The sequence below is a fragment of a genome (genome assembly GCF_019968955.1).
Source record: "MAG: Porospora cf. gigantea A chromosome Unknown PgA_NODE_712_length_12057_cov_332.769, whole genome shotgun sequence".
NCBI classification, from domain to species: domain Eukaryota; phylum Apicomplexa; class Conoidasida; order Eugregarinorida; family Porosporidae; genus Porospora; species Porospora cf. gigantea A.
Genome location: NW_027151860.1, coordinates 1 through 12,057, shown reverse-complemented (window position 1 = coordinate 12,057; position 12,057 = coordinate 1). Strand labels below are relative to the sequence as shown.

General features: G+C 56.4%; 5 protein-coding genes across 8 annotated transcripts; 3 read left to right on the top strand and 2 right to left on the bottom strand.

The window, feature by feature from the left end:
* Positions 1-645: 645 nt before the first annotated feature.
* Positions 646-2,382, top strand: KVP18_001591 (uncharacterized protein; the record flags this gene model as incomplete). The annotated part of the gene is made up of 1 exon (XM_067951764.1): positions 646-2,382. One exon carries the CDS (start codon positions 646-648, stop codon positions 2,380-2,382), a length of 1,737 nt encoding a protein of 578 aa, XP_067806604.1.
* A 20-nt stretch (positions 2,383-2,402) lies between these two features.
* On the top strand, positions 2,403-4,417 carry KVP18_001587 (uncharacterized protein; the record flags this gene model as incomplete). 2 transcript variants are annotated; one of them, XM_067951758.1, is made up of 3 exons in its annotated part: positions 2,403-2,438; positions 2,507-4,204; positions 4,237-4,344. In XM_067951758.1, the coding sequence occupies 3 exons, from the start codon at positions 2,403-2,405 to the stop codon at positions 4,342-4,344; spliced, it is 1,842 nt and encodes a 613-aa protein (XP_067806598.1).
* On the bottom strand, positions 4,414-7,535 carry KVP18_001588 (uncharacterized protein; the record flags this gene model as incomplete). 2 transcript variants are annotated; one of them, XM_067951759.1, is made up of 2 exons in its annotated part: positions 4,414-5,147; positions 5,177-7,535. In XM_067951759.1, the coding sequence occupies 2 exons, from the start codon at positions 7,533-7,535 to the stop codon at positions 4,414-4,416; spliced, it is 3,093 nt and encodes a 1,030-aa protein (XP_067806599.1). The 2 variants fall into 2 exon arrangements, with proteins under 2 accessions (XP_067806599.1, XP_067806600.1); XM_067951760.1 differs by having other exon boundaries at positions 5,091-7,535.
* A 218-nt stretch (positions 7,536-7,753) lies between these two features.
* KVP18_001589 (uncharacterized protein) lies at positions 7,754-8,734 on the top strand (the record flags this gene model as incomplete). The annotated part of the gene is made up of 1 exon (XM_067951761.1): positions 7,754-8,734. One exon carries the CDS (start codon positions 7,754-7,756, stop codon positions 8,732-8,734), a length of 981 nt encoding a protein of 326 aa, XP_067806601.1.
* Positions 8,731-12,034, bottom strand: KVP18_001590 (uncharacterized protein; the record flags this gene model as incomplete). Of its 2 annotated transcripts, XM_067951762.1 has the most annotated exons (4): positions 8,731-8,847; positions 8,877-11,312; positions 11,341-11,822; positions 11,851-12,034. In XM_067951762.1, the coding sequence occupies 4 exons, from the start codon at positions 12,032-12,034 to the stop codon at positions 8,731-8,733; spliced, it is 3,219 nt and encodes a 1,072-aa protein (XP_067806602.1).
* Positions 12,035-12,057: the final 23 nt, after the last annotated feature.

The window sequence follows — 12,057 nt, the reverse complement described above, 5'->3', positions numbered from 1 at the left end:
AGGCCTCCACCACCAGTACAAGGATCAAGGCCTCCACCACCAGTACAAGGATCAAGGCCTCCACCACCAGTACAAGGATCAACGCCTCCACCACCAGCGTTGATTGCCGCACCTCCACCCGAGCAAGTTCTAAGGTCTACACCAAGGCCTTCTTTCCAGCAAGCAGCAAGGCGTCCAACCCAGCAAGGAGTAAATCCTCCAACCCAGCAAGGAGTAAGGCATCCAGCCCAGCAAGGAGTAAGGCATCCAGCTCAGCATCCGCCTCTTTCAGCGGCCACCCATACGCGACCAGTCACCCTCCAGGACGAATTCGAGAACTTGATGCGGAAGAAACAACGCTGGAACGGGCCGCCGACTAGCCATACCACACCTCCGCCCGTCCCCGCCCAGCACCCATCTCCAAGGATCTGGCGTCCTCAAAAGCCAGCGTCTGAGCTTACCTTGAATGGAGAGTTTGAGGACATGATGAGGAGGCAGCAACGCTGGAACGGACCGCCGGCCACTGGGCCACCTCGATCCCCCAGTCCAGTGGCGGTTACGTCTCCTATGGATTCTCCGAGCTCCTCGGCCTTCGGAGTTCCACAAAGATCTCCAACACTTGAATCCGACCTCAGCTGGCTAGAAAGACGACCTCAGGAATTTAGCATGCTATCTTTGGATTTCGACGACGTCTCGCGCCCCATCCCACTGAATGAATCCGACCGCAACAGCTGGCTGGAAAGACGATTTCAGGACTTTAACGCGGAACTGAGGATGACACCAAGTCCCATACCGCGGTCACCCCAAAGATCTTCGTCACTCACCGTCTTCCCCGTTCAGGGCAGGGTGCAGCTTCCTACTGATAGGACTTCTGATGAGATTTCTATTGTCATGACGACTAGTGGGGTTTCTTCTATCGACACTACCACCGATAGCGGAGTGATTCCTGTCCCACCAGTGACCCCCATAGATTCTCCTTCCGATGTCCCTACCCGTCCTCCCAGGCCGTCTCCTGTGAGATCTCCTATGAGATCTCCTATGCACTTCACGTATCCACCTACGAGTGCGGGCCGTGACAGCTGGCTGGAAAGACGACTTCAGGACTTTGACGTGGAACTGAGGATGACACCAAGTCCCATACCGCGGTCACCCCACTGGATTCAGAGTTTTGACTCTGAGATCACGTTTGTTGAGAGGACGGATGTGGACGATAGTGTATCGCCATTCTCCCTTGACACTGAGCCTCGCACGCCTGTACTTGAAGATGAGATTCATATGACAGAGATCAAACGTCTTCACATGTCAGACGGAGAAACGGACCACTTCATGACCCCACCTGCCCCTTCAAAAAGCAGCCCCCCAGTCCATCTATCCACACAGACTCTGGTGCGCTTGCCGAATACGATGACTTTGTCTATTGGGCCTGAGATGAAGCTCCCTTCTGCACAGGAAGCCGGTACGACCGCTGGAAGAGAGCCCACAACAGGCGCCAGCAGTGTGGAGGAGCCTACTGCTTACAAAAATTTGGACCAACGAACCCGACCGCGCCTGTTCGCCTCATCGTCATCGATTGAGGAGCCCGCGTCGCCCACGGCGCTACTTCTTGCTCCGTCAGAGCCTCTCTACGACGTCCCGACCTCTCTCTACGACGTCCCGCGCCCTAGCGCCGAGCGCTCCCAGATGTCTCCGGCCGCGAACGCACACGGCCACGTAATGTCCTGGGACATGTCTTCCACGTTCGTTCCCATATCAAGAGCCACGAGAACTCTCCACGATGCCAGCCCTGATTCCGGCCTAGACTCCCCAAATATCCTTACGAGTTTGGGTGGGCATGAGCTGCCGACCGGTGCTGACGGGTACCTGCAGCCAAGAGGCGCGTATGACATCCCGGGCGCTCTGTCAGGCCATTCGCGCTCCCACCAACCACCACCGCTGCCGGACACGCCGCCACCTTCATCTCGGTCTCGACGCCCTGTGGGATTCGGCAGCTTGAGCTCCGTTACAGCATCCTTGTCGGACCTGGACTCGCTGGAGGCAGCGCGCGATAGCGACGTGGACATGACCGGAACCTATGGCGAGGAGGCGTTAGGCGTCGACATCGTTGATCTGACCCAGTTTGGGAAGCAACGTCCAAAGGACAACCAAAGAGGCGAAACTGACATGGACATAGAAAGGCTGGCGGCCGACATACAGCACGATAGAGACGCTGAGGACCAATGCCTTGTCGAGTTGGAACGGGACGTAAAGGCTGAGGACCGATACCGGCAGAAAATCACAGTCATCAACAAGTTGATGACCAAGGCGACTACTGAGAATAACACCAAGGAGGTGCTGCGTCTGGTGAAGCTTCTGCAGTTCTGCCGTGGAAAGATAACGGAAGCACAGAAGGCGAAGCGACACTGAGGAAGTGAAATGTTTGATGCATGCCTAATTGCATTTGTGCTGTTCGTAAAAAAGAGGTAATCGGAGCAACTCAGTGTTTTTTCGATGAGCACCACAGTAGGGCGCGTATAAGGGGCTTACCCAGTCTGTGTGTCCAATCGCTGGTATAGACCTGGAACACCACGGACTGCTGTTTCAGTTCAACTCCATCCGAGAGTGGAAGCGGGACGTCACCAATGCCGACCTTAAAATTCTCCGTACGAAGGTGAATCGCTTTCTGGAGCAGTACACCCTCAAACAAATCGACCTCTGCCATGCGCTGGGCTTGGCGCAGACGTATATGTCATTCTTTGTGCGGGAAGGCATGCAGGCGAGTCTGGGGCCGAGGAAGCGAGTAGAGTTCTGGGCGGTGCTCACCGAATTCTTCCGGCAGATCACAGAAGAGACCTTCCCCATGACACAACTGATTGAGCTGCGTGATGATCGCGCTCAACGGAGGGAGCACGCCCGTGTGAACAGGCGGGCATGGGGCGAGCTCAGCGGCCGCAGGAAGAGCTCGCCGCTGACGTCTAAGGACATCGAGCCCTTTATAGACCCCACGAATGTTGGGAGGCAGGCCAAAGAAGGCACGGGATGGCTGACCAATTCAAGGCAGGAATTTCAGCATGTTCTAGCAAACGGCTACTCTGATCTCTGGCAGCTCAGCGACATTTGCTTGCAGTATAGGCAGCAGGAGTATGACCATCTAGGTAGACCTGGCATGTTGGATGGGCTGGCTCGGTTCGAATCTAATTACGACGACCTAGACCCGTTCCTGAGTCAAGCGGATGCCGCGGGACAGGCGTTGTTTCTGCCTGAGAGCGTTGGTAGCGATAGCCCCAAGAAGAAAAGGCGGAAGAAGCACGATTTCGACGTCCGTGCGCCTGCATTCGCACTGATGTCACCGCCTGTCACGGCAAGCAAGCGGCGGATAGGCGTCCTCTGCCTACCTTTCTTCAGTACATTTGTCACTCGGCACAAGGCACCCAGGCGCTACCTAGAAAAGGTCAGGTGGTCCGGCGGACTATTCTGTCTGAGCACCTTGCGGCGCCTGCTGACTCCGCGGACCCTGCCAGCCATTGATGACATAGCTTGTGATCTGGACGAGCAGCAAGGGCCTCACGAGTGGGTGCTGTGGAACCTCTACGAGGCCCCATCAGTGTTATACGCCTACATAGTCACACGTATTGGCAGGGAACTGGGGCATGATGCGGAGTTCGTTGATAAGGTGCACGCCCAATGCCAGCTACAAACTGCTGATCAGAGATTCATCAACTTAGCCTTCGAGGAGGCCGTCAAGGCTGCTGGCGATCGGCTGCACGACGAGGTGCGCGAGGCTTTCGGCTTCTATGCCGCCGAGTCGGTTACCGAGTCCAGCGATGAGGCACCAGACGGCGACGCCCCCGAATCGGAGGTGGTAGACGTGCCGATCACGAACCTCAACCAAGCCCCCGAGCGAGCCCTAGCAAACGCTGAGGCGCGCCTTAAGGCGCTCTGCACAAGACGAATCTGCCTCGAGGTCAAGATGCAGGAGCTAGGCTATGCGGTGTCCGATGCTTTCCATTGGGACCTGCGCTCACCACCGGAGCTAATGGCGGCTCTGTTCGATGACAGTCCAATAAAGGCTCATCTGTACATTGCCGGAATACGGCAACTAATGCTCCTCAGACGTGAATTCGCTCTTCAGACTCACCGAGCCTTGAGACCTGACCCCAATCATATGACGCTGGAGCAGCGCTTCAAGCGGCAACCCGAGACTGTAGAATGGCCGTTACCCTTCAAGGTCCACGGCGATGATTCTGACGTCAGACAACGGCGAGAGCTGACCTCGTGCAGACCGCGAGGCGGCGGGCAATCCCCTTCCCCGCCTTCAGAGTCCGAACCGGCCCCCGGCATTCGAACGAGACTCAGACGCTCAATGCGCCTGGATACCCAAAGAACTGAGGATGTCGAGGGCAGCCCAATGTCAGAAGGCTCGTCTGATGAAGAAGATCTATCGTCTATTTCACTAGATTAACACAAGCGCCGCGTTGGCTTTGCTGGCAGCAGTTGGAACAGCCGTTCAGCTTGCTCGTGAGTGATTATGCCTTCGGCAGTACCGCGTCGCAAAGCATCCCGGTAGGGCAGGTCGGCCTCTGCTTGCGGGTGTTCGGTAGAGACGCGAGTGAGGACGGGCACAGAGCACTTGTAGTTCACATAAATGGTGGATCCAGGGGACAGTAGCTTGGCTTCCCCGTCGATTTGAATGGGCATCATATTCCGCTCGTCGCTAGAACGCGAGAAAAAACCTGCCCGCCTGTGGACAGTCGGCAGTTTCAGCACTACGGACGACCCCTGGCATATCATTATGGGATCCGCTAGGCCCACTTGCATCTGCCCTAGGTGGATCAGAGAACGAATAGCGACTACTTCGATCACACCGTCGTGGATGTCCTGCGGCACAAAGTTCTCTCGGCCGTAGCCAGTGTGGCGGTTAGGGGTTGTGGATCTGTGCATCGACTGGGACCGCTTGGTCTTCTTGGGCTTGGGCCGCATGTCAAAGGGGAGACGCGCTCGGTTCTCCTCGGATAGGGATCGCGGGCAGGTCACACCATTGACGGAGTCCGTGGGTGCTGTAGTTGTCCGGCGTTTCCGAGGCTTCTTAGGAGACTCGCTAGGTCTCCTTATGGAGTCCGTGCTATCCGTAGGCCTCAGAGACGAGCATGACATGGTTTGTGGAATCTTCTCACGACGAATGTCTGGGAATACTGCATAAGTGACGCCCTCGTTTTCTCACAATGCTTGCGATAACTGCGAGGCCTCCACAGGTTCAGCCCGCCACTGAAAGAGGGAATGTTCACTACGATAAGCCCTTCAATGTGAGGTTCGGGAAGAGCGATCTCAACTCCGTCGCACCATATCCTTAGCTGGGATAGATCGATACGGTCCTCAGTCAAGTACTCTCGGAAACCCATTTCACCGTAGATGGCCTGGTTCCCCACTCGCGACCTGAAAAGCTCTGGATGCTCCATTCGTAGCCGGTGGAACTTCAGAGATATAGAGGCGCAGATCCCTAAGTCCATGTAGTTAAGCATGCCGATGCTACCGTCGTGGTCACCCTCAGGTGGTAGAGGTGGGGCACTAGAGCCGAATCCCGCCATTAGCTGCCAGACCCAATCTGTCGGCAGGGGCTTCGGGTGCTTGAAACAGAGCTCTTGCTTAAGGTCAACTTCGGCCTTGCGGTCGGCATCTACGCATCGAACACTCCAGAAGTCAAGCAAGGTCTCCCTGGCCGCCATGATCTGCGATAAGTGTCGAGGCACCTGTCCATCGAAGTAGGGCCCCCATCCCAGCACTCGCGAGAGGTCGTTTCCGGTTCCAAGAGGTAGGACCCCGACTGGAAGGCGGATATCGGAGCCTATGGCGCTAATATGCGCCATGATGCTGTTGATGGCCCACCCTACACTTCCGTCTCCACCGCAGACCAGAACCCGGCCCCGACGCAAGTCAACGACTGAGCAGAACCACTGCAGTGCATCCTGCGCTGCACCGGGCGTTAGTGGCACCACCTGCATCGGATTTAGATGTGCGTAGAGGTCCTTGCAGAGCTCGTCGCCTAGTTGGCCACCGCTGGAAAGGTTCACGAATACCAGCAATGGAGAGCAGTTGGCGGGCAGAAGGCGGTCGAGTTGTGTCTTGCTCAGGACCCTCCAGATTGGCGCGTGACTCGGACACGATTGCGCGATTTCCGACATCTTCTCACGCTGTAGGGCTCGCCGACGTAACTGAGGCTCCTCGGGAACAGGGGTCAGCGACTCCACAGCAGGTTCCATCACGTTCTTAAGCCGCGAGCTGAGTCGGTTAAGCTTCGACATGCCTTCGGCCAGCTCCTGCAACCCCTGAGATATGGACTGCGTTATCGCCCGGTCTTCGTCGACTCCCCCTCGCGTTCCCTTGCCCAAGTCGACGGTCACGACTCCTGGCGGCACGACAGCAGTAGAGAATTGCCCGAGATCGCACCAGGAATTGTCGATGTTGTTGTGCCGCCCTAAGCAGCTTTCGTGGAGGGTGCGCTTGCACCACAGGCATCTCAATCCGTGAAGCCCAAATTGCGAGGCACAAATTATTCCACAAACGCCGCAGAGTGAATCTGCAGGTAGGTTTCCATGCACCCACAAGTGCTCCAGGGGCGTCTTCTGCATTGGGCACTTGCAAAACATTTTCTCGACACGGCCCAAACACGCGAGGTGGCTGGTTCGGTGGCAAACTCGACACACCAAACCAGTGTTACGAAAGATCCAGAACCCCGAGATCAGCTGGGAGCATGCCGAGCAGTACCGCGGTTGACTGGAAGTATGGAATGACTGCCAATGGTGCCGACTTCGTTTTAGAAAGAACCAGCGGTTGTACTGCGTGGACACTCTAAATCGCCACAGCACTACTGAGATCAAGACGAGCACCAGCAATACTACTGGCACCACGTAGACCAAGACGAAGCCTACGCCGGAGCCATGAACCAGCAGGCTCCGCCACAGCCCTTGGACCCGGTTGTAGGCGGACAGCGACAGCAGCCGTAGGACGTCCCTGGCGGTGAACTCTCGAGGCGGAACCGACACGCAGTTGCTCAGCGATCCAGGCCAAAACAGTCGACCGTCGCTCCATGTTGCCTCGAGCCGCGGTGTCGACGTTACGAAGGGGGAGGGGAAGGCTGAGTGTAATGTGGGACACATCTCCAGACTTGGTAGGGCGTCATCGAAAACAAACAGCTCCAGCTGCCGATCAATGTTCGCCAAATAAGCGGGCATCCCACCGTAAAGAGGCACGTCCACACACACGGACCAGTCCTCAACGAAGCTGCGTAGCGGCGGAGGTACAAAAATGCTGGAGGAGCCGTCGTGAGCACGCATCACGGCATCCCGGACGACTGCATGCAGCGGCGTATAGTAGAACAGCGCCTCCACGTAGGCGTCACATAGGAATGCAGACGGGTGCACGCGCTGCTCGCTTGGATATGATAGCGGAGGCTTCTGGGCGGCCTTTGCTACCGCAGACAGCGGCCCGAGTAACAGGCGCGGAACACAGACACTATTAGATCGCGACAGGGACAGTAAGTGCCTATACAAGGACGCGACGAGAACTTCCTGCACTGTGGGCATGAATGGGCGATTTTAGAGTCAGGAACTTACAGAGGCTGTGAGCCTGATACGAGTCCTGTGGAGGGGTCAGTGCCCTCAAATTTGAAATTCGTGACCGAAGCGTTCCCCAAGAGTATTGCTTGAGGTCGGGGCGTACGTGACAGATAATGAGCTGGTGTGGGAGTTGCGACGGGCTGAGATGGTTCGAGACGGACACACGCTTGGAGGAGATACGTCAGATGATCCAGGACAACGTTAGCGAAATTGCCGACGAACGGCGGTCGTTGCAGCGACACGTGACATTCAGCCAGGCTACGAACAGTTCAGAGTGCAGACCCCCCGACGCTCTCGAAAGTTCGGAGGGCCCATCCCAGGGGATGGCCTCCTCAGGGAGGGAGTCGCCAACAGCTCGGTTAGCTGCAAGCAATGTGAGTCGGTATCTAGCAGAATTCGAGGTTGAAGCTCCACAGTCTCCCTCGCAGTCAGTTGGTTCCTTCTTTGCTAAGGGCTGCCATCACTACCACTGCGCCAAGTGCGGGCAGATGCCAGGGCTGACTGAGAGTTGCCCCACGAACACGGACTACCTAGACGAGCCATGCAGAGGCTGTCTCCGCGGTCGGAAGGGCTTTATTGATGAGATGGGTTGTGGAGGCGTCCGAATTCGACCGCGACTGGAGTCAGTGAATCTGGTTGAGCCCGTCCGAGATTCGTGCCTCGTCCTTCTGGTTAACGTGTGCAGTTCGGCTCTCCGGGGCCTTTGCGCGCCGCTACAACCCTCCAGTATGCTGTCGAACCCTGTCGACACCAACATTGATATCTCTTGGAAGATCTTACTGGAAACGAGCCACGTCGAATTGGATGAGTGCCGCGTGATCTCAGACAGTGGGAGGGTAGCGCGATTCGTGGTGTCTTCATGGGTGGCGTTCTGTTTTGGAAAGCAGTCACGGTTTCTCCCTCGAAGGCCGACTTTGGCTCCCATCAATGGGCCGCTCACGCTTGGTGACGACGAATTCCTCCTGCTCCGCCTTCTGAGCCCCAACCCCACCTGCACGGAGCACGCCACCCAGTGCTGGATTTGTATTGCCGCGTCGATTCTGTCGGCGAACGAGGTTAAAGACTACGGTTTGTTGGGAACTGACACTGTGAAGCTGAGTCTCTTCGGACCCAGAGATAAAAACGTGGATGAGGTTGCAGTGCTGGCAATGACGGCCAAGGACTAAGGAATGGTGCTTATGGGCTTCACTTGCCAGAAAAGTCCCGGAACGAGGAAGAAAATGACAAAGATGGCTAGGAACCCTAGAATCAAAAAGGCGATCTGGAACCGCCGGTACCACTGAGTGTGAATGCGAACTGCTACCTCACCTTATTGGCGTTCTGCTTGGCTCCGGAACTGAGCCAGTCACTCCATTTTCGGCCAGCAGAGGGCTTTGTAAGGCTCGGATCCGTATTGGGTTCGCCTCTCCCCAGCCCCACTTCAGTGGCATCTCTTTGAGGCACAATCTGCACAGTGCATTGGATGTAGCCAACTACCTCTCCTGGTTTTTTTTGGTCGTTGTTCAATTTGGCTTCCAAGTCGTACTCGAGCTTGGCTCCCTGCTTTAGACACTGAGCTAAATACCTCCTCAGGTCTAGGTTAGCCTCGCCAATAAAACAAGGTGCTGCAATAGGACCTCTATCATCGTACAAAGAGAGCTGGAGGAGGCACATGCCTCCCGGTAGCTCGATCTGAGGAAACACGCACCTCCAGTTGAACACGGCATTGCCGTTCGTAGAATTGAAGTGAATATCGGTTTCCTGCTGAGCTGCGAAGGCCCCCTTGTACTGAGGGCAGTCTACGCTTATCTTCACGAGGGCATCTAGAGACTCCTTCCCCGTGAGGGCGATGTTGGCGGCCCTCACACCCCAAACGACAACGCGAACCTCCACAAAACCAGCCTCGGCCTGCTTTAGGTCTCTGGGAATCCACGAGGCCGACTCAGCAGGCAGGAAGGCCTCTAAAAGAAACTCGACGCTGCCGCAACCTCCTAATCCGTCCAGCGTCCGAGTCAACAGCAGAGTTTCGTAGGGGAACTTTCTCCGGTTTTTCAGAGACTGCCAGGCGTCAGACAGCCACCGGGTCTCCAAATCGATCTTCCCTGATCCGATGCGAACGTCGCGGCGAGGGTCGTCCTCGTCCTGCTTTTGCCACACGGCTATGTCGACGACAGCCTGCTCGGGCATGTTGACCTCGCGCTCGAAGACGTAGTACCATGACGGGTTGTTAGTAGCCTTCGGAGCCACTTGACGTGCCGACGACTTCTGGTCGCCACAGTGAAACACGAGGTAGGGATTCAGAGGGCCGGAGATCTGCCCAGGGACTGCCGTGATCCCAACACCGTTGAGGACGTAGAGCCTTATGTGCAGTCTCGGTGGCAGATTTCCCCGCAGCTTCTTGTACATGACACGCTCGTCCTGCAGGTACCCTGGAGTCCGGCTTGCGGACGTGGCGGATTTACGCCCCATGTACTTCACTGCCGTCTTGTACTTGATCCCCACCACGACACGCGACTGACCCGTGCATAGTAGCTTTCCCTCCACCCTTCTGGTGAGCGGAACGACCTGCCACGGAACATCAGCGGTGATCTGTTCGATGGTTCCCGAAATTCGGTTGATCGTATCCTTCAGCGCACTGCGTGAGGACGGCCCCGAGGCCGTGAGGAGGTAGTTGCGGGGAACTCGGACGTTCAGGGTGACCATGTTCTTCGAGATGCGGTGCACCTTCAGACCTGCACGGACAATGGACGCGTAGGCATCCAATAACTGGAAAGGCAGTCCTTTAGGGTGTATCCAATCATCAGGTTTCTCCGTGTCGTCCTCGATAAACTCCTTCAACGCTTTCTCGTCGGCGTTCGCGTCCTCGTTCTCCTTGTTCTCAGCTTCTTCCAGCACATCTACACCCAAAGCTCTCATCGTCCCGCTCCCCTGTTGAAGCTGACGAGCCATTATTTGTTGACGCAGGTCAAGAGAGAGCTGCAACAGCTTCCGAGGGTCGAACACTCTTGAGTAGTCCTCTAAGGGTTCCACGGCCATCAATGCCGTCGCTACCGACTTCACTGTCGGCAGGATATCTAGCAGCCGCACACATCCCTCGCCGATGAGGTTGCGTCGTCGAGCAGAGGAGTCGTAGAACTTCAAAACCAAAAACGGATCGTAAACAGGGTCTCGTGGCAGCACGATGTCTGCATGGAGCACAAAAAACCAGTCAAAATTACTCAAGGGAGTCGTACCTGAGAGGTACTTTTTGTTGACGGTTGTGGGGTCTGAGTAGCCTGAGGGCTGCCACTCTAACCAAGTCTCCACAAGGTCGGAGCCAAGATTGGTGTAATCGGGCAGTAGCATCTGTACAATCGGGAGCTTGATGGGCTCAGCTTCTTGCTTCCCACCAAGAAAAGACAACAAAAGGGATGCCGGCTTCGATGTGCGGATGAGGTTACGAAGTCCAACATGCGAAATCATGAGTCCAAATTTCCGTAGCGGCGGGCTAGACACCGGAGGAGGCACAACTGTGGCGTACTGAGGGCGGATCAGGTCCAAAGCCACAAGAATGTCTCCCGTGTGCTCCTGGAAACCGCGGCCTCCTTTCAGCTTCAGCCATTTGGGTTTTGGTGTGGCTGACGCGGACTGCCCTGGGACTGGGGGCACTGTTATCTGGCTGATGTACGTGGAGACTTTGCCGATGAGCGCGTTGTCGTCTGTTTGTACGTCCACTACGTAGAGCGTCACGGGAGCCAGCGTAGGAACGCCGCTATGTCGGTCAGTCTGCTTATGCGGAGTCACTTGGGCTCACTGGAATCATTGTGTTAATGGATACGAGGTCGCAGAAAACTGGAAACTTGGTGTCACGCCTGCTCGCCGATTTCACGGACTCCCCTCCAAAGCTCACGATAACCATTGGGCTTGGGCTGTTCGGAGTCAGGTGCCTGCACGCCAGCACTGCACACCGCATGAAGTAGGGAACAAACTTGAGGGAGGCTCTGTTGGACCGCTTGTTAGGATCAGTGCTGTAGCCGATTCCTAGCAGGACTGAGATGTTCTCCGCCTGACCGCGCGCGTTGAGACTATTGAGCGGTACCCAGATCGGCGTGTTAGGCAAGCCTGAAGATTCCTCAGCCACGTGGTCGGCTCGGATGCGCATGGACGCGACACGCTCGCCTTTGTCGTTGCTGACCGCGACGCAAATGTCCCAGTTCTGCTTCAGATCGGCCGTTGTCTCGAGGTCCAGACGGGGGACACGCCCATCCGGATACGATATTCGCTCGTTGGAACTCGCTGGGTAATCTGCAGATCGTCGTCTCACCACTTGCAGCCTTTTTAACTGGCGTAGCGTTCTCAACGCCACCCACAGACACGATTACTTGGACAGCCTCCCCTGGAGAAGAGTTCCCCGACCTCTGCACCTCGTAGACGTCTGCCATTAAATACCGCGGTACACTCTCAGGGAGGTCTAGGGCCTTTGCGAACACAACTTGATTCGGTTGCATCTCTTCGCGGCCGGACAGTCGCC